The sequence below is a fragment of the Actinia tenebrosa genome, unplaced genomic scaffold, assembly GCF_029948245.1.
Source record: "Actinia tenebrosa isolate PJP-AT-01 unplaced genomic scaffold, QUT_ActTen_1.0 PGA_scaffold10__47_contigs__length_13832649, whole genome shotgun sequence".
NCBI lineage: Eukaryota > Metazoa > Cnidaria > Anthozoa > Actiniaria > Actiniidae > Actinia > Actinia tenebrosa.
In genome coordinates this window covers 7,391,110-7,411,461 of record NW_028292570.1, presented here as the reverse complement: position 1 = coordinate 7,411,461, position 20,352 = coordinate 7,391,110, and the positions used below count along the sequence as shown (strand labels likewise).

At 32.8% G+C, this 20,352-nt stretch overlaps 2 protein-coding genes across 2 annotated transcripts; both read right to left on the bottom strand.

Moving 5' to 3' along the window:
- Positions 1–6,738: 6,738 nt before the first annotated feature.
- On the bottom strand, positions 6,739–8,806 carry LOC148912915 (uncharacterized). The gene is made up of 3 exons (XM_089026344.1): positions 8,647–8,806; positions 6,914–7,381; positions 6,739–6,869 (listed from the first exon to the last, which is right to left on the bottom strand). Exons 1-3 carry the CDS (start codon positions 8,804–8,806, stop codon positions 6,739–6,741), a joined length of 759 nt encoding a protein of 252 aa, XP_088882470.1.
- Positions 8,807–15,639: 6,833 nt separating this feature from the next.
- Positions 15,640–16,263, bottom strand: LOC116298916 (uncharacterized). The gene has a single exon (XM_031707500.2). The coding sequence runs from the start codon at positions 16,261–16,263 to the stop codon at positions 15,640–15,642; it is 624 nt and encodes a 207-aa protein (XP_031563360.2).
- Positions 16,264–20,352: the final 4,089 nt, after the last annotated feature.

Genomic DNA, 20,352 nt, shown 5'->3' with positions numbered 1-20,352 from the left:
CTGGGCTAAGAGCGTTCTCCCGCCTCGCGTTCGGACGAATTATGCTGTAACACTGTGTGGTGCTACCAAAAAGGGTTACTGTAGTGCTTTGAGCTGTTTTCTTTACGGTACCTTGGAGTGAGCTTATGTTTTCACATAATGACCACTATATCTCGTAACAAGCAACAGTGTGCTGGTTCAAGCTCTATAAAAGACGGCAGTACCAAGGGGAAGCCGTCAACAAGTTCAGCGCGTTAAAAAGATTTGATGCGTGCTTGGAGACTAAGCTTCGGGGCCCATGGTCGATCAGTGTTTTTGATCTGCCAAGAATAGAATAAATAAAAAACGAAAACACCGTTGTCAGTCTCACAATGAAATAATTTGTTGCCAGACATAAAAAATAATGACAGTACGGCCATTATCTTAAACTGAGCTTATTACCGTTTGTTGAAAAAAGGACAATTTCCGACTTTGAGCTGAGTGACGACCGAGAAACTCTTAGCTCGGTTATATTGGTTTTTACATAATATAGATATGTATTTTCCCCCCCCGCTACCTGATTAAAAGGGGTCGCTGAATCAATTACTGGTATTTGATTAATACGTTGTTTATCTACTTGCATCAGACGCTACGCTCCAATGCTCGAATCGGCTCCATGGGTAGACTGATTGATCAAATTATACCTTTTTCATGTTCGGTTCATGTTTTACTATTTGTAGATCGCATGTCCATTTCTTGATATTAGATTTATTTGTGTGCGTTATGTGTGTGGTGTTTGTGTGTGTGTGTGTGTGTGGGTTGTGTGTGTGTTGTGTGTGTTTTTTGTGTGAGTTTGGGTCACAGCATATGATAAACGTTGAAAAAAAGAAACAATACTACTCTACCGGTATGACAAGGATCGAATATTCAGTATCCTTACTGTAAGTTTTTTGAAAATCTATTTTTAGCGTCCTCGGCGCAAGACAGAGCACTTTAGCATGTGGTCTTGATTTGTTTAGATGTGTACACAAGAATGGCAGTGCAGTGAGCGAAAGCTTTAATTGCAGTTTGACAAACCAAAAGGTGTATTCACATTTACGAGGAAATGTGTTAGATAGATGTGCTCCCTTCCTTCATATGCCTCTTGTGTATGATTTAGTGGTCTGAAATGGGAAAAACTTACACCGCTAGCTAAGCATTAGAATTCGTCTAGAATTGAAAATAAAAAAAAAAAAAAAAAAAAAACAGGTTTCGATACCTTTATCTACAAATAATAATGCCGATTTTATTTAAGCTAAACATATCTGCCCATATTTGGTAGTTTTCTGGATGAAATAAAAGATTTGAAGGGTTTTCACCTTTTGTGAATGGTCCTTCGTTTAAACTCAATAGAAATAAGTTTTAGTGTGTCTATTGGAACTGTCATGAAAATAACAGAACTATGCCTCTACAATGTGTAAATACATTTTGGTCCGAAGGAATGGTCCGATATAGTTGCGGCCCGGATAAATTAAATGCTTCCCTGTAGTTAAACTCGTAAACACACACGCAGACGTCAAGCAAAGGAAGTGGCCAGAATACATGCTTACTTATTTTCTGTTTGGGTTTCCTGTTGCTTTTATGAATAAAACTTAGTTCTAAACACATAAATTAGAAAAGCACGTGGTCTGGCAAGGGAAACTTTAGGCCCAAGATACAATGGTGGTCTATTTCCTTTGCTTGTCAACGTGCATGGAGTTTTCTACGGAGAAATGATTTTAAATTCGCAGGATAACCAATCAATTGTCACAGAACTCCTCCGCAAAAACAAGGTTCAATAAAATAAAAAGTAGTAATAAATAAAAATAGTAAAATCCTTAATAGTAATTTTTTTTTCTTAGTTCCACTCATTTAATTTCCAGTCATTAGATTTGCTATTACACCTGCTACGCCTTTTGGAACTATTTTGGCAGTAGTTTATTTCGAATTTCATAGGAGGATTGCTAACACATACAAAAACATCCTATTTTTTACTATCATTATAACATTAGGAAAATTAGGAAGTTCGTATCTACTGAGTCCTGTGCTACTCAGCTTGTTCACGCCTTTATTACCTGTCGGATAAATTACAAACAGATTATATTATAGTCTACCCGCTTATCAAATTGCTAAATTGCAACGAAGTTAGAATGCTGCCCGCGCTGACCTAGTGTCTTGACTCCGCGTTTTTCATATTAACCCTGTCCTCGCGGACTTTAAAGGAATTGCCAGTGAGATTTAAAATACTTTTTAAAAATTCTCATTTTACAGAGTTAAAATTATGAAAAACAAATTCTGAAACGCATGCATATTTTTCACCTTTGCTTCAGTCGAAGTCAACTATGAATAAGAAAAGCATCATCACAGATTTCATTCCAAGGCTGCTTTGGACAGTTGAGGTTGCAAGTCAGATCAAAAAAAAGTTGTGGCTGCATGACTTAACAACTATTTTAAACTAAATTATGGTTTTATATATTGCTGACATCTGATGAAAACCCAATTCCCCTGCGTGAGTTTGGACATGCTGATACAGTTCAGTTTTCTGTTTAAAGGCCTTTGCAACAATAGCTACATTTAAATGTTTTTTTTTACCAGCACGTATGTGTTTGGAAATGCACCGCCAAACAAATATTGGGTAATGCCACACACATGAAACAAATCATCTGCGTTTGAGCTGTCATTTTTTGTTCCGTCGTTTAGCTGAGACAACATATCTTCAACTTCCTTATAATACGAGTCATAAAGGTCTTGATTCCAACATTTTCCAGGATCTTAATGTCGTCTTGATCAGATTGTACTGTAATATTACTGATAACCATATCGTTTATGCCGTATAACTTGCTGGCAGCAATACGTGGAGCGTCAGGTACTTCCAAATTTGCTTTCTTCTCAAATCGTGTTGCCCGCAGCCCTCTCTACTCCACCAGGAAAGTAATTGTGATTCAAAAAGTTCTGGATTTTTCCTTTCTTCATTATATATATTATTATTATTATCATCATCATCTACGATAAGAATAACTTCTTTCGACAAGCTTTCTTGTTTACTTGATTTTCCATTACCGTCAAGGTCCTTCCATTTCTAGAAAAATAAGTTTTGAGAGGTATGATCGCACTGTAGGATGAATTCAACTGTAAATTCATGATTATACAGAGGGTTTTCCTTCACAATTCTGAAACAAAACAAAACAAAACAAAACAAACAACAAACAAACAAACAAAAAAAAAAAAGAAAGAATATTACTAAAATAAGAGATCGCTTCAAGGACACAATTAACAGAATAGTATTCTACTTAGAGTAGTTCCAAACACTCCTGATTGAGAATTGGTAAAGGTAAAGCTGAGGAGTTCTCCATCAGAACCAAAGCAGCGCAGGAATAGCAACAAAGAGGGTGGGAATAGAATAAACCAAACGTTAACCAAGGATAAAAAGTCAACTGATCAAATAGAGAATATATCTGTGAGAATTAGCTCAAAACTGATGACTGAAACTTTTGATGATTGTACAGTGAACACTATAATCATCAAAAGTTGTAATCATTTTGAGCTAATTATCACAGAGACATTCTCTGTTGGTTCAGTTGACGTTTTACTATGATCCTGGTTTGTCGTCATCAAATTTTGATTTCTATTATGAACATCTTGGCAAGGAAAAGAGATATCGAAGAAAGTAAAAGCCATTCTTATTTATTCAAGATCACTGCTTTAAACCAGGAAGACAGCATGCAGGCTTAATAGGCACTTTAAATACTTTACCTAACTTTAGCATAAAGATCAATAAATAATATATAAATCTAGGCACTGCCAAAAAGCGGAGCTCACCCAATAGACCCAGCGAGCACAAATTAGATAAAACTGAAAAATGAAGATAAAATCAGGGGGAAATCTTAATTTTTGTTCTTCTTCAAGGTGGAGATAATGTCCCTCATAATGAAAACCATGAAGAGAAAAAATAAAATCGAAATGTATAACGTTTTCTTCTTTGCACGAGTCTTTGTTTTCGACCTCAATTTTTTACTACCATGAGCTCGCCGCCACTTAGGAATTTTGTCTCTTTTAAAAAAACCACTACCAACCACCCCCAGTGGCTAGTTTTGTTTTTGAATGTCTGGTTTAAAAACATAAGGCAACTGCAGATAATCCTATATAAATATCAAGTTTAGTAAAATTTACCATGGATGTCTTTCATTAAAATCCAAATTTAGGAGATTTCACGAACTTTTTATGGACAAATTAAATCAATACTGTGAAACAGACTTGAAAACAGACTTGAGAACATCTGAGACAAAATAAAAAAATAAAGCAAAATACAATGCAAAATACAAAATAACAATTTTTCTTTGTCAGTAACTTGGCATTTGTAAATGTTTTTAAGATCCTTATACAATAACATATCTCTCAACAACGCAATATTTAAGCTCATTTTTATAATCATAGTAGCTCGAAAAGCTCAAAAGGGTTAAAATTAAGATAAGCGATCGTATAACAAATTAATTCAACAGTGACTCGTTGAAGTTTCTCTTGAACTTGATAATATAGTCTTATAACCTATATTTATGTATTTATATTAACTGCTTTGGCTGCAAAGTCTACTCACAAAGGGAACATGAGGTACATAGCATTATTTATTTTAGGATTCTATTCGATTTAGTGAGAAGCAAAATAAATAATTCCAGGGTTTGATCTTTGCAGTTCGAAGCGTTATGATCTCTTTAACTTTTGTTTTAAAAAAAAAAAAAAAAAAAAAAAAAAAAAAAAATGGCGATTCATTTAAGAATATTGATAAATTATAAAATGTAAAGCAATGAGAGAGGTTTGAGAAAATATTAGCCTGTATTCACGTTTTAAATGAAGCATTTTGATTTTCTAATTACGCATGCCAAATATTCGGAACCCCGGAGCTGGAATTGGAGTTCCAGATAAGTATATGGCAATAAACGCTCTGCCTGCAAACGGCTTTTCCCACTGTCGTTCGAAATTTTGCAACTTATTTTACCTTCTCCTTTAGATTCTAAGAGACTCTGATACTAGAAAAACCGTCCCAACCAGGGTCTGGTTTATCATTACTTCGAGACCTCACGAAATACTTTATCAGTATTTTTGGAAGCTCAACCAACTGATCATCCATGCGTATTGAAAACCAGGTCCTCCAGATACTCCAGGTATCCCAGCTTACCCTGAAACCAGGTTCTAGTTCTAGTTCGTCGCTCGGTTGGCCGGTAGTTTTAGCAATGTTATTTTATTTATAAAACTTTGTCACACATCTCTTGGATTTGTTTAATTTGTGGAATTCAAAAAATTCACTCGCTGATATATACTTATACTACTAAACTTAGTGTTTGTTTTTTGTTTTTGTTTTTTTGTTTTTTTTTCAAATGACTACTTTAAATCATGTAAGAACTACGAGTACTCTTACCCATGATAACAAGTACACTTTTTTCGCTCGTTTTGACACAAACAATAGCAAAACAAGAATACACTTACACAATAAGTTAAGAGCATGTGTCTGAACACAAGTAGTAGGGAATGGCCGGTTCTGGCGATTTTTGCACTCAGATTCAGAGTATGGATTTTTTGTCTAGATTTATCATTAAGCATCAAGGCATAATTTACTAGATGAAACTTTTCCCTGAATTCTTGGAAGTGGATTATGTATTGAATTCTTGGAAGATAAGTTATTAAGGATCAAAGCAATAATTTACTAGATGAAACCAGTCTTGAATTCTTGGAAAAATATTATCATGATTTCTTGGAAAAATAAGTCACGTGACACCAAGCCAGAATTTTACTAGATGAAACTTTCCCTGTCTTTAATATAATGTTACTCATGATTAGAATTGAATTTTGTCTTAATAAGATAGCTTAATTACTAGGTTTTTAATGCTAGATTCATCCTCTGAGTTACAATGTTTGGTTTCTACGCTTGGTTCCGAGGCTATGTTAAAAAAAATAATTTCTCGTTAAGGCTTAAGGAAATGACTCATATATAAATTATGTCAGATAAAATAAAAGATAAAATTCATTGTTAATGAAAAATCATTTAGTTTACACCCAGTTATAACAGGTATGCCAGTAGTGAAGATGGTTATATTATTAATATAATTAGGAGAATACCTATGAAAGGTAATATTAGTAATAATGGATATTTAATAGTAACTGTTAGGAAACATGGTGAATGTAATACGAAATCATATTATGCACACCGTTTATATGGGAATGTTATAATGGGTTAATCCAAGATGGTAAAGTAATAGATCATATTAATATTGATAAACAAGATAACCGTTTGTGTAATTTACAAATAGTAACACAGCAACAGAATTGTAAAAAATCTGCTGAAAATAGAGATTATTCATTTGTTAAGAATAATCACAAAAATAAAAATGTGCGAAGCTACTAATATTGATAAAGAGAATGAAGAAACATTTTATGATAGTATGCATGCTGTTCAACAACATATAGATATTAACGCCGGAATCGTAAAAATGTGTGCTGAGGGAAGAACAATGTTAAAAGCGGTATATCTAAGAAAGATGGGTGTAGATATATAATTCGAATATGTTAAAAAAGAAGATTTACCTGAAAATTATAAAAGATCTGCTAACAAACGTCCCTAAGAAGAAAAAAATAAAGATAGTCAGAAATAATTAATATATTTGACTACCATAAGATAGTAATAACATCATAATATTTTATAATGTGTCTATTAGATACATTATAAATAAATAGCTATTATTTTAAGCCATAATGACACACCATGTCAGGTTAACGGAATATGTACCAAACTAAACCAGTCACAACAACAGTAATAACTGCTAGATTATTTTCGTGTTTTTCAGATGATGGTGATGGTTTTATAACAGGTTTATTAAAATTATCAGACGTATCTGTTTTATTCGAATTATCAGATGTATTCGTTTGTTATCATCTGTTTTTGATGGGGGTAATTTAACCTTTGAATCTCCCATATTATTCTTGGGTATTCCAATTGATTTAACATCATTATTGATATTATTTATACCAAAACTCATATCATTTGTAGCCCGTTGGAGTTTATTATTATATCCAATAGTTGATTCAGTATTTATAACTAAACTAGATGGTAACAACCAACAACCTGGTGATATCGCTAAATCGAGTTTTACTTTTGCCTCTTGAATCGCAAACTGATACCTTTGGATACTTTTCGAAATATCTTTTTCAATTACTGAATTTTCAAATAGCTTTAAGAATACGTCTTGAGTTTCTTTAGCTGAACCTGAATCACCAATGATTGACGACCTAGTGTTAACCTGTGAGCCAAGAACGCAATAAACGAATGCTTCTATACTTTGGTTCAATCGTGACAATCCTGCTTTTGTTATACCATGACCTTTCTGAGGTATGAACCAGTATATTGACTTCGATCCTTATGAGTAGATGTATAGTATGCTGTAAGAGAGTCTTTATAAGGACTCCTATAATGAAAATTAAACATATCTTCATCTGTGGATTTACCTTTGAATCGGAAATCTGGGTTGGATGAATCGATACCAAAACTCATTACAAAGTTTTGCTACCGCGCCTTTATTATATCGAGTACCATACCAAACAAAATTATTATCCCATGGTAGTGGTACTTGAAGATCATTTAGAATAGATCTAATCGTGTATACGACATGAAACCTTAGAATAGAGCCGATTTGTGTGTCAGTCTCAATAATGTCATAGCTAATACCACAACCGCTTGTTGCACACCATACAGCAAAATTAAGCTGTTGAGACCAATATTTCATATTTGGTTCTTCCATCCATGTAGTGTAATCACTTACATTTTGTACAGTTGGTGGTGTTAGTTGGAATACATTGTTAAGAGAAACAGAGAAGCTTTTTAACAGGTGTTACATATATTTTGAGTGGGTGTAATAGTCTAACATATCATCTGCCTTATCGTAAACCCCTACAGCTGGAATTGGATAGCTCTTATTAGTAGCCATAACCGCCTTTGGGAATTTAGATCCAAGAAAATGATGAATGTTTTCTGGTTCAGGACGATGTCCTTTATACGCTGGATATTGGTATAATACTCTTGCTAGACTACCATCTTTATTAAACGGATCACAATAATCACCATTGAACAAAAAACGCACATCACCATCTTTATTTTCTATGAAACGTGATCAATATTGTTTGGATATCTTTTTTGAAATTCTGTCCACTTCATTTTATATTATGATTTATAATGAGATAAACATTTATACGTTTAAATTCTTATCATATCTAATCTTATACATATAACCACCCAAAGGGGTCTCTGTTGAAGGAAATTGTTATTTCTTTGGATTTACGAGTTGATCCACAAGCTCCTTTTTCAATTCCTCTCTCAACTTGTTCACATCCACATCGTTTTTTTAAAAAAGTTTCATTTTTCTTACGTCGGATACTTGATTTGAGTTTTTCATATTTAGTTAATTCACCCATGATAAGATCGAATTCTTGCTCATCAATATGATTATTATGCAATGCTTTTGAGACGAGATCGGTTATACTATTTTCCTTACTTTTAATAAGCTGGATAGTTTTGTCATGCTTTGAAATCTTTTTAGTCAGTTTCTTTGTCATAACACCACAACCAGCTGAAACCAATCCTAGAACACCCCCCTATAGCACTGAGAGGTACACCGACAACAATACCTGGTCCTGTCAGACTTGTTCCGATTCCTGAAGCTGTTAGTATCCCACTGAGAGTTCCCATAGTTATTGTTGTTCCATGGAAAAGTGATCTTAATCTTGAATACTTCTTTCGTACATGTTCATAATGCTTGTGTTCTTCTCCTAGACGAGATAAGACCATATTGACCTTATGCAATCTGAAGTTTTCACCTGTTTGTTTTTCAGGTAATTTAGGCTAAATGCAGTCTTGATTCATTTCTATTATAATATATATATTAAATTTATTTTTATACCAGTTCAAGAGTCATTATCAGAGGATAAATACTACTAGTTATTTTTTGATTATTAATATCTGTAACCCAAAAACTTAATCTATTGATAAAACTATTATTGATTAAAGGTACGTATAAGCATGTATTAGGATTATATACGACAACGCTACTAGATGAACTAAGTCTAATATGTGATAAGACATGACCATGATCATTATTTAGTATAAACTTGATTACTATCGATCATATCACAGTGAAGGAATATATCTTTAATATTTACACCTAGATTGTTAAAAAACGAACATTGTATGAGTCGTATAGTTTTACAATTACTAATAGGGTTTTTTAGGGATAGCGTGAATGTAGATGCGTCTTGAGTTAATCCGATATACAGTATTGTCATTATAATATATACTCAGTTTTTCTTTTTATATCTCTCTATGACATACAAGACAACAGCAACTATGAGAAGACATGCATTTTTAGCAAGAAAGCCAACAACCTCCCCAGCTGTTCTAAATAAAAAAGAAGCTATCGCCCCCCACCATACCAGGTAGTATTTGACCCAACTTTTTACCAATGGCCTTCAAACCGTTTCCAACACCCTTTGCAACACTTGTTAAACCAGCTTTCAAGCTATTAATGATGACACCTATGATAACACCAACAGCAGTAGCAATGGCTGTTACCGTGAAACCATATTTCTTAAAAATTTGTTTTATACGCTCCCTCAATGAGAGTTTTTCCTCTATTTTTTCATTCTGTTCTTGTAATTGTTCTATTTCTTCTTGTAAATCATTGATTTTTTGAGTTATACCTTCATTTGTCTTCTCTTTGGTTGTTATAACTGATGTAGTATCATCTTCATTAATTTCTACTATCTTTTCCTCCAACTCGGATATTTGTTCAGCTTTTTTATCAATAATATCTTCATTTTCTTTTATTAATGTATCTGCTTCCTTTCCTAAAGCATTCTTGGTTATATTAGGCAAATTTTTGTTTAATGTTCCATCTTTTTTATAAATACTTTGCCAAGAATTCTTATCCTTTACGCTAATTTCAATCTTATGATCAGCACCATATCGAAGATTAAATTTATCATTGACAGTATTTTCAGGAAATAGTCCATCAATTTGATTTTTAATCATCTTATACTCTTCAATATCAACAATAGATGGTCCTAGATTATCAGTTATCGTTCTAGGTGCATTATTTAGACCATCTAGATAGTATATCTTAGCACCTTTTTTACTCTTTAATCTTAATTCTACTCGATTATAATCACCTATATCAAATAAGAATGTAGATTTGTTAGGATCCCAGTTGGGATACAACTCTTTTATTCGATTTTCAGCTTCTGTAATTCTATCTTCAGCTTCTTTAATTTTATTTAGCTTTTTTTCGAGCTCATCATCATTCTCTACTATATTCTTAAGCTCCATATATTCTGGAATATTTTGTCCCTTGTTATTTATCCTAAAAGTATCATTGATACGATTAAGAGCATATTTGAACCCATTACCAAAACGTTGTTTAAGACGGTATAAATAACTTCCACTGTCTTCACCATCCTGAGGTATTAGATTATCTTGTTCATTATCAATAACTTCATTTAAATCATCTTTTCCCTCTTGGGTGAGTGGATCGAAATCAATTCCACCTGCTTCCATCAAGTATTATATATTATATAATACTAAACAGTTTTTATACCAATTTTATCTTACAAGAATTTTGATGCTAAATAACCAGCACCCAACATACCACCACCGACATATATCATTTCATATTGTTTTTGTTTACTACTTGGTTTGTAATAGTCGCTAAACTTTGGTTTATTCTCAATATCGAATTTGATATCTGGATGAGCTTGACTATATAGTTTAAACGCCATATCTGTGTTGTTTAAAGATTCATCCGCGTTTTTCTTATCCTCATACTCCTTAGCTAGCCAGTCTTGGTACGCTTGACGTTTCTTCTCATACTCACCCATTTGTTGTTGATACGCTTCAAGAGCCTTGTCATGTCTTACTTTCTCTTGATCAACTCTTGCTGAATTCCCATCCAGAGACTTAGCTAGATAAGAGCCACCAACGAATGCTGTTGCATTGAGGACGGCCCCTGCTATCATTACAGCTATTGTTGCCATTTATATTATATTATAATATTAATTTTTTATACCAGTTTAGATAGAAGTTGGGATTTTCTTTTTATCTTCGAGATAGGTTTTAAGATACATAGAAGCTCCAAGGACGACCACCCATTTCCCGTAATTAGGCAGGGAAGATGATGGGTCATTGATGAATGGTTCCTTGAGGATTTTTTTCCCGACGTAACCAATCCCAGAAGCAAGACCGACGATGACGACAGCATCCATAGTTGTTTTCACTAATTTGTTTTCTGTAGTTGACATATTTATATTAATAGTAAACAATATAATTTTATACCATTTAATCCATTCCAATTCTCTTGGGAATTTTCGATGGTTTTTTTACCGTCTTAGGAGGTAATTCTAATTCATTCATAGATGAAGGAACTGATAATTTAGGTTTTTCATCTGCATTAATAACAGGAGGTGCTTTCCATTCAAATTTATCCTGTTTTCTCCATCTAAAATATAAATCGACAGCTGTAAGAGTTATTCCAACCATTGTCAATGCTGTTGTTAGTGATATTTCCGGTATCCATTTAGAATTACTAATATCTTCTTCTACAACATTTTCATGTTCCCTCTCTTGTTTAAGAGCTTGTTTAGCTCTCTTATGATATTCTGCTAATCTTTTTCCTGCAGCTACTTTTTTAGGATCCTTAACACGTTCTAGTTTATGTTCTGGTTCTTTAGTTATTTGATCATGTTGTGTACTATCAGTTTCAGACATTATTATATTATACATAGAATAATAAAATTTTATACCATTTTACAACTCTCAAGAGTGCTCAAGACTGTTCAACAGTGCTTAAGAGTCTGCTCAACAGTGTTTAAGAGTCTGCTCAAGAGTGCTCAAGACTGCTCAAGAGTTTTATCAACAGTATCCTGAATATATTTATCCATATCATTAATACCGTTAGTTGGTTTATTATTAATGAGATTATTAAATTCTACATGTTTTGCAACTTGTAAAAGACAGCTAGCAAGAGCAACGAATCGTCCACCTTTTAATACGAGATATCCAGCTGCATTAGAAAGCTCATTTCTTATCATTGGATTTTCCTTCAAATCAGAACATAGTGATTCCTTATCATCGATAGGTAATACATAACTTGCTAACTCAGTAGCAGTCTCGAGGGTTGTGTCAACTAATGATCCTGTAACTTGGTTACCAATAATAACTTGATATCGGTTATAGTACTTCTCAACATCTTTGGATGGTAATCTCTTAACATCTCCAAGAGACATCTTTTGTCCTGTATAAGACTCTATTGTACCAAGAACAGATAGAATAGATAGTTGCTCACGTTTCTCCTCTATCTCATCAGTATTATCATCTTTCTTAACCGTTGATTTTCTTTTTTTACTTGGTTTCTTTTCCTCTATAATTGGTTCTTCAGGTATTGTTTCTAATTTATCATTAGCATATTGATCAAGGATTGAATCCATATTATATATTATATTAATGAATTAATTTCTTAAACCATTTGGAATCTCCATGTAAGTGTGAAATGGATGACGTAGACAGAAACAAATTCTAGAATATTTTTCAGATTTTAGCACCTCTATATACTTTTTCCGTTGCTCTAAATCTAATCCACCACCATATTCATCGAATAATATCTGATTTGATATTCTGTTTGGTGAAAAGAAACTGATTATACATCCAACGTTTTCACGAAACGGTTTAGCAATTGCAGTCAATTGTTGTGTTAATACCCAAACACTAATATTTTCATGTCTACCGCTAAAGGCAAGATTGATAAATTGATTAGATCTCTGTTTTAGATCTTTACTGAATGCACAATCATCGAGAATAATTAGTGTCTTATATCCTGAAAATACCGTAATTATATCAGATAAGATTTCATTTATTTCATCTACATTGCTTGCATCAGGTTGAAAAACATAGAATCTAGGGTCATCATTACCAAATCCTTGATATGTGCTATTTTTAGAATGAGTTGGGCATATTAAAATGATAATCTCGAATAAATTTCTATATGAACCTCTTAGTGTATCTACTAGAAATTTAGTCTTACCACAATTTGTAGGACCTGTTATTATACAGTGGAATGGTAACTTATCTCGTAATTCTTCCATATATAAAATATAATACTAATTTTTTAATACATTATAGATTTTACATCACTATCTTCGATTTCCATCAAAGCGTCGGCTACCACATACATGAAACAATTAATAATTCCTGATCCACCTGTTGTTCTATTCATTTTTAGTTTTACTCCGTCTTTAGTGCTATTCATAACGAGGCCGTTACCATGTGTTTGATTGTCTGGAAAAGTACGTAGATCAATCCATAAGGCAAATTTATCATAATAAAAATCTTCTTGTGTAATATTATCAGTATCACCAAATCGTGATCTAATCGAGTTCCAGAAATCCGTTTGTATCATCCCTTTACTGTAAACTTTATTAGGTAAACCATCAACATTAATATCAATTTGTGTAATATTTGGGTTGACGAATTTTTCACTATCTCTCGTGCCTGCAAGATATTGTTCTATGAATAGAAAAAGGATGCCACTCATTGATCGTCGTGGGATGTTAACATCCTCATTAATCGTAGAATTAGTAGCCTTATTAATATTAAACGTCTTATGCAACAATATATATTCATAATAGAAACCTTTACCAATCTGGTAAGTTGAAAGGGCTTCCCGTGCGAGATAATCACTATTGATACATTCATATTCAAGCTCAATATTTGAAAGACTGTATTCCCAAGGATCAGCTATATCACTCGTAATAACAATCTTTTCACTTTTTGGGAGTGTAATCTCAAAACTAATGTTATCGGATAGTGGCTTTAGCGTATAAAACACCATGTTCGTCTAAAATGGGATGATTGATCGGTAATCGATATCTATCACCATATACCTCAGATAGCGCAACCTCTTTTAAATTTGTAGTAACCTTATCACCTGCATTAGTTCTTAGCTTTCTCATGTTCAGGGATGAGACTCCTTCTCTCAGCATGCTTTCGCGTTCCCTTTTCAATCTGAATAGATCATTATACGTTTGATACAAATCAAAACGTTGCGTATTTTGCAAAGTTTCACCACCATATGAGACCTTCATATGTGAATTTAGAGCCTTACCCAAATTATTAACAACTGTATTATTAGCATGTCCACCTGTAGCCAATTTTAGTTTAAAAAGTAGTCCTAATGAACCTGGAACATATACAACATTATTAGTTAACTTTGGTATGTGTATATACAATGTTTCTTCTGGTTTTGCTGAACTTGGATTAAATGTCACACGATGAAGTGTCTTCTCAGCTTTTAGTCCAAATGGTTGTTTGTAAGCTCTATTTACATCTAATTTGTCTGAAATGCTTGTCATTCTATATATTACTTATACAATTATTGTTTTATATTGTTTTATACATGAACAATAAAAAACTATCAAACCATTATTATAGTCCTCAAGGTTATTGGAAGGGATATGAAGCTATCGATAAATTATCAAATTCCACTAATATTGAAAAGAGTATTGGAAAAGAATGGTTGGAAAAACAAGCATTGTGGCAGATATACTTACCAGCTCCTAAATACATACCTAGATACCATTGGGATGTTGAAAAAGTGAATCAAATACATCAAGCAGACTTATTATTCTTACCCCCATGATAGAGTAAGAAGAAAGTCATATAAATATTCACTCGTAGTCGTTGATGTTGCAAGTAGGTACATAGATGCTGAGCCTTTGACGTCTAAGTACTCAACAGAAGTATCCATGGGGTTTGAAAAGATATATTCCAGACGTTTAAAATGGCCAGAATCAATAATCGTAGATCCTGGTACTGAATTCATGGGTGAAGTTACGAAAATAATGAAAAAAAGAGGAATAATTGTGCAAAGATCGGAAGCTAATAACCATAGAGCCCAAGCACTGGTCGAGCGCGCTAATCGAACCATTGCTGAGAAACTCTTTAGCCACCAGTATGCCCAAGAAATGATTATGGAAGAAAATGAAAGATCCCGTGAATGGGTTGAAAGGCTGCCAGCTGTCATACGAAGTATAAACAGTGTAGTAAGAAGAATAACTGGGAAATCTCCTATTGAAGGAATAAAATTGAAAGAAGTACATGAAAAACATGTGAATTATGAAAGACCTGTTGGATTAGTAGAAGAAAGATTACCAGCAGGTGTGAAAGTTAGATATCTGTATCAACCTGGTGAGTTGGAAGGTGGTGGTAAGAGAGCAACAGATCCTGTATGGTCATTACAAATATATGACATATCAAGAACTGTTGTGTCAGCTAATCAACCTGTATTATATTACCTCTCTGATGGTGCACCGAAAAGAAATTTCGTCAGAGAAGAATTACAAGCCGTACCTGAAGATACTATGCTCCCACCTGTTTCGAAATAAAAATTTTTTAATACAACTTTTTTTTTACCAACTTTTATATATCAACTTTTAAAACCAATGTTTGTATACCAACTTTTTAAATATAATTTGCTTCTCTTAATTTTTTTTATCAACTTTTTGTATACATATTATATCATAATTATCAATTACACCCTCATATCGTCTTATAAATTCACCTTTTATCCGATCATATAGTCATTCATCAATATTTTTATATCCATAAGCATATGTGTGAATACCATCTACTCGTATATCGCGTTTATCATCGTCTCTCGATAAGGCTATTTTATTTACCGTTTCTGTGTATATTTGATGTTTATGACTCCTTATTACATTCATCTTTCTCATAGTTTGTTGTCCTTCAAATAGACATTTCTTATAATCATCAAATGATATCTCCCTACTAACGACTGATTTTTTAACACCCTTACAACGCTTTCCAACTCTTTCATCATCTGTTTTATACGCATATAGTTTGGATCTAAGACCTATAAATTCTGTTATTTCACGACCAGCTGTTTCATTCTTCATCATACCAAGAACTTTCTTATTAACGAATTTTGCTACTCCTAAGTGGTCTTTCGGATAGTTACTAGTATCGAATTTATCCTCAATATCTTCTTTAATATCTTCATAAAAATCATCTGTCTCGATTTCATACATCAGTGAATCGGTATCCGTGAATAATAGTTGAGCCTTTTCTCCATACTTTTTCTTAATATAATTATAATGGAAGTCATACATAAGATTCTTAGATAGGTCTAAGATACTCATACCTACATATATAGGTTTATTAAACACCAATTCTGTTTTACCCATATGAACAGCAGCTAAATTTTCAGAGAATATTGTTCGTTTCTTATAATTTAGTTGATTTACTGATTTCGCTGCTTGTTTTTCATTTGTTACTAGTCTAATGTCCTGTCTGTTCCGTATGTTCTCCATTGTCTTTCCAAACACGTTATTGTTCATCAGTTTGAAAAAGTCTTTCTCGAAATCATTTTTTGCCTTCGTACGCAATTCCGTATTAAGCCTAATATATGGTTCCAACCATGCAGACTCGTGGAATGTTATAGCTCTATGAATTTTCGTTATTTTCAACCCTAAACTTTCATACATTTTTAAAGTTTTGTGATGTAGTATATATTTTGTTTTATTTTCTAAATTTGGAACTAATTTCTCGACCTTGTTAACCATTAATCTTTCTGGAGCTAATGGATATTCATTATGCAGATTATGTAATTCAATTGGGTATTCTAAATCAACTTCTAGTATACATGGATGTTTCTTCCAATTCTTAATCTCAGTTTTATTCATCCATTTGAAATTATGTGTTGGTAGATTCTGACTCATAGCCCAACCATAAAGATTATTAGCGTCTAAATATTTTATAAATACTGATTTTTGCTTTTTATCGAATGATTTCATATATTTATTGTTAGCTTTTGCATATCGTTTCATTATCGTAGAGATACCACCACGTACACCTTTTTCGATCATCAACAACATATCTATATCTGAAAGCAATTCTAAATTAATTTTCGTCATCTTCAGCATAGCATCCCAAGATAGTCCTGGTGCTGTATAATACCAACAAGGATCTAGTTTATAATATCTCATACATACATCTCTGAAGCTTTCGAACACATCGGTAAGTAGAATTACATCGCTCCTAAGATATAGATTATGATAATCACGTATTGTCTTATGTTTAAAAGTTTTCCATACTTCCTGAGAATGTTTGTAGTCATCATCTGAAATATCACAATCATTCAACTTGCTATAAAATTCATCTTTTGGAGGTAAGAATGTTTCGTCTAATTTGTCTAACGAATTGACGTAATCGTATGGATAAACACCTTTCCTAAGCAATAGTTTCAACCTTCTACCATCATAAAACCTATTCATATTTCTAAAACTAGTCTTTCCTAGATTGTTAACTAGGGTGTCCAACGATGAAGACATAAATTTGAAACTATCAATGAATCTTATCTCACGTTTCACATTACACACTTTACCATTCTTAGTTTGAAATGTATCAACTGTTATCTCCTTTTTGAAACTGATATATTTCTCCTCATTGTTGGGTATACAATCTATTTTACCTTCTGTAACACCTAGATTTTTGATAAATAAATGAGCATCATAACCTGATAAATTATGAAATATCACTGGTATATGTTTAGGCATCTTGTAATTCAAATTACAATCGTTATGTGCTGCTCCTCTATATTTACCTGTAAGATGGTCATGATCTAATACTTTATCCCCGTTTAATTCTTTATCACATATATGACATATAATAGCCTTTTCATACGCTTTTTTATCCTTTCTTGTCATCTTTACCACTTTGTTATAATGATATTTCGAATATATATTCCTAACAGTCTCTTCTATTGATTTCATGAACTTTTGACCTATATCCTCATCCTCTGATTTAGCAGTATATTCATATATTTTTGGTTCATATAGACTATCATCATAGCATTTTACTAGATATGAATAACCAGAGGGTTTATGCTTTTGATACTGCTGAGTATATGATTTTTTATCATTTGGTTGACATGAAGAGATATTCTCTGTTAAGCATTCAAAATCACTATATATAACAAATGGAACTCTCATAGAATGATTATAATTCTTAAACGAAAGTGTTGCTCCTTTCTTAGATAACTCTATCTTAACTGAATCATGATTCTTACAATATTCAGAATGTTTATCAAGGCTCTTTTGTGTTTTGTATGAGATGAGGCATCGTTCGCAATAAAACCTTGCATGTTCGTTCTTAGTAACTTGAGATGATATTAGTCTACTCATATTCTTAATCCAACAATAATGATTAGTCTTAGCGTTTGATATCATTAGCAAATTTATAGTATTCTTACCATTTTCATTTCCACTTATTCGAGTAGGATATACTTTATCATTCTCATAACCATATACGTTTATCCTATATTCTGTATTATTCTTCTCAAATATATCGATTTTATCCACTTGTACAGGGAATTCAAGTCCATTCCAGCATAGTTTTTCAGCGTTTGCTATTAATTTTTTTGATATCTTTTCTAGATCTCTATTTCCTGGATAAATAGCTTGTGTCACTGCCCACATGAAACATTTATTATCATCGTTTTTTGGGTTAACGATAGCTTTTTTCAACTTGAGCTTCTGTGGTAGTTCGATCCAAGATTTTGCTGCTATAGGTTGGTATTTATCCACATGAATATCTAAGTATGTCACACTTTTGAATATCCATCCTGAACCTTGATTTTGGAAATTGCTAAACTTTTCCAATATATCATTAATCATTGTTTCATAAACATCATTCATATTCGTTGCTTGTGTAATTATCACTATATTAGTATGAAAATAACCATATGTATACACGATATCATCATCATGAGTTTTCTTATAAAATTCACATTCTAATATTAGCTTCATCTTAATAGGTTTTTCCTGTTTATCGATTAAACTAAAAACACTATTCCTAATCTTCATAAGGAAGGTCTTAGGATCCATCTTATCAACTCCACTTATCCTATATGATTTTAAAAATCCTTTCATTGCTGATTCTTTCTTTTGTACGATTGTCGGCTTCTTGGTTATATCATAAATATCTTTTACTATTTTCTTTAATGTTTCCAAACGTTTATTTAGGGGTTTCTCAACCTCTGGTGGAACATATGATATAATCCAGTCTGCAAATTCATTTAATTTCTTACGCATAGTATATGTGGTAGATATAACCTTTTCTTGATTTATATCCTTCATAGATACTTTCATTGGTTTCATAATAGGTACATTAATTTCAGGTACTGATTGATCCAAAATATTACTTGTCATATTATTACTAACATAACTTGTATTCAATTTATATGATTTTAATTCAACCATTTTTTTTTTCTATTATACTATATCTCTATTTCTTTAAGCCCTAATCAAATATTTCCTTTTAAGCTAACCTCGTAACCAAGCGTAGAAACCAAACATTGTAACTCAGAGGATGAATCTAGCATTAAAAACCTAGTAATTAAGCTCTCTTATTAAAGACAAAATCCAATTCTAGTTGGTGTCAAATGATAAATCTATTTATTAAATTACACCTTAATGCTAAAAAACTTATTTCCAAGAATTCAAGACAAAATCCACTTCCAAGAATTCAGGGAAAAGTTTCATCTAGTAAATTATACCTTGATGCTTAATGATAAATCTAGTCAAAAAATCCATACTCTGAATCTGAGGCAAAAATCGCCAGAACCGGCCATTCCCTACTACTACACAAGACTATGAATTTTGGGACAGTCTTAAGCTTTAAAGCTCTTCCCGATTCTTTCTAAGGTTTCAAATATTTCAGTAAGATAATAAGTTATATGACTAATATCTAAATTATAACTTCAGTGTATCGATAAATGTGAGACAGAAATGTCTCGATCAACCATGATTAATGGCCTTGATTAAAGGCATTAAGTGAAACTCAAAGAGTAAGAAGAACAAAATAAATAAATTATCAGTTAAACTTCTAGGATTTTACCTACGGGCCACAACTGACCCCTAATGTATAATTTGTCTGGCTCCGCTTTGCTGAAGTACGCTGGAATTGAGTTCTCTCTAGCTTTTTTTAGTGTTGCCATCTGAGCGCGCCTTCTTATAAGTATTTCTTGTGGCAAATCCACGTACATTTGGTACTTGGTTCCTTTAAGCTCCCTTCCACGAGACATAATGCTCTCTGCATCTTTTGCTCTTAGGAATCTGGCTAGTATTGGTCTTGGTCTATCTGGTTTACTTCTCCTGTCTCTCCTGGCCGGATTACGGTGGACCCTTTGTATTTCTACGGTGTCTGTAAGATTAAGAATTTCCGCAGACTAGAGGCCCCGCAGGCGCCATAAATATTTAACATCAAGAATCAGG

Coding starts and splice junctions, on each gene's coding strand:
- LOC148912915 (XM_089026344.1), bottom strand. CDS start 8,806: ATGGTCTTATCTCGTCTAGGAGAAGAACACAAGCATTATGAACATGTA. Junction 7,382..8,646: donor AACAAGTCTGACAGGACCAG/GTATTGTTGTCG, acceptor TCTACTCATAAG/GATCGAAGTCAATATACTGG. Junction 6,870..6,913: donor TTCAAAGGTTAAATTACCCC/CATCAAAAACAG, acceptor CTGATAATTCGA/ATAAAACAGATACGTCTGAT.
- LOC116298916 (XM_031707500.2), bottom strand. CDS start 16,263: ATGGGTAAAACAGAATTGGTGTTTAATAAACCTATATATGTAGGTATG.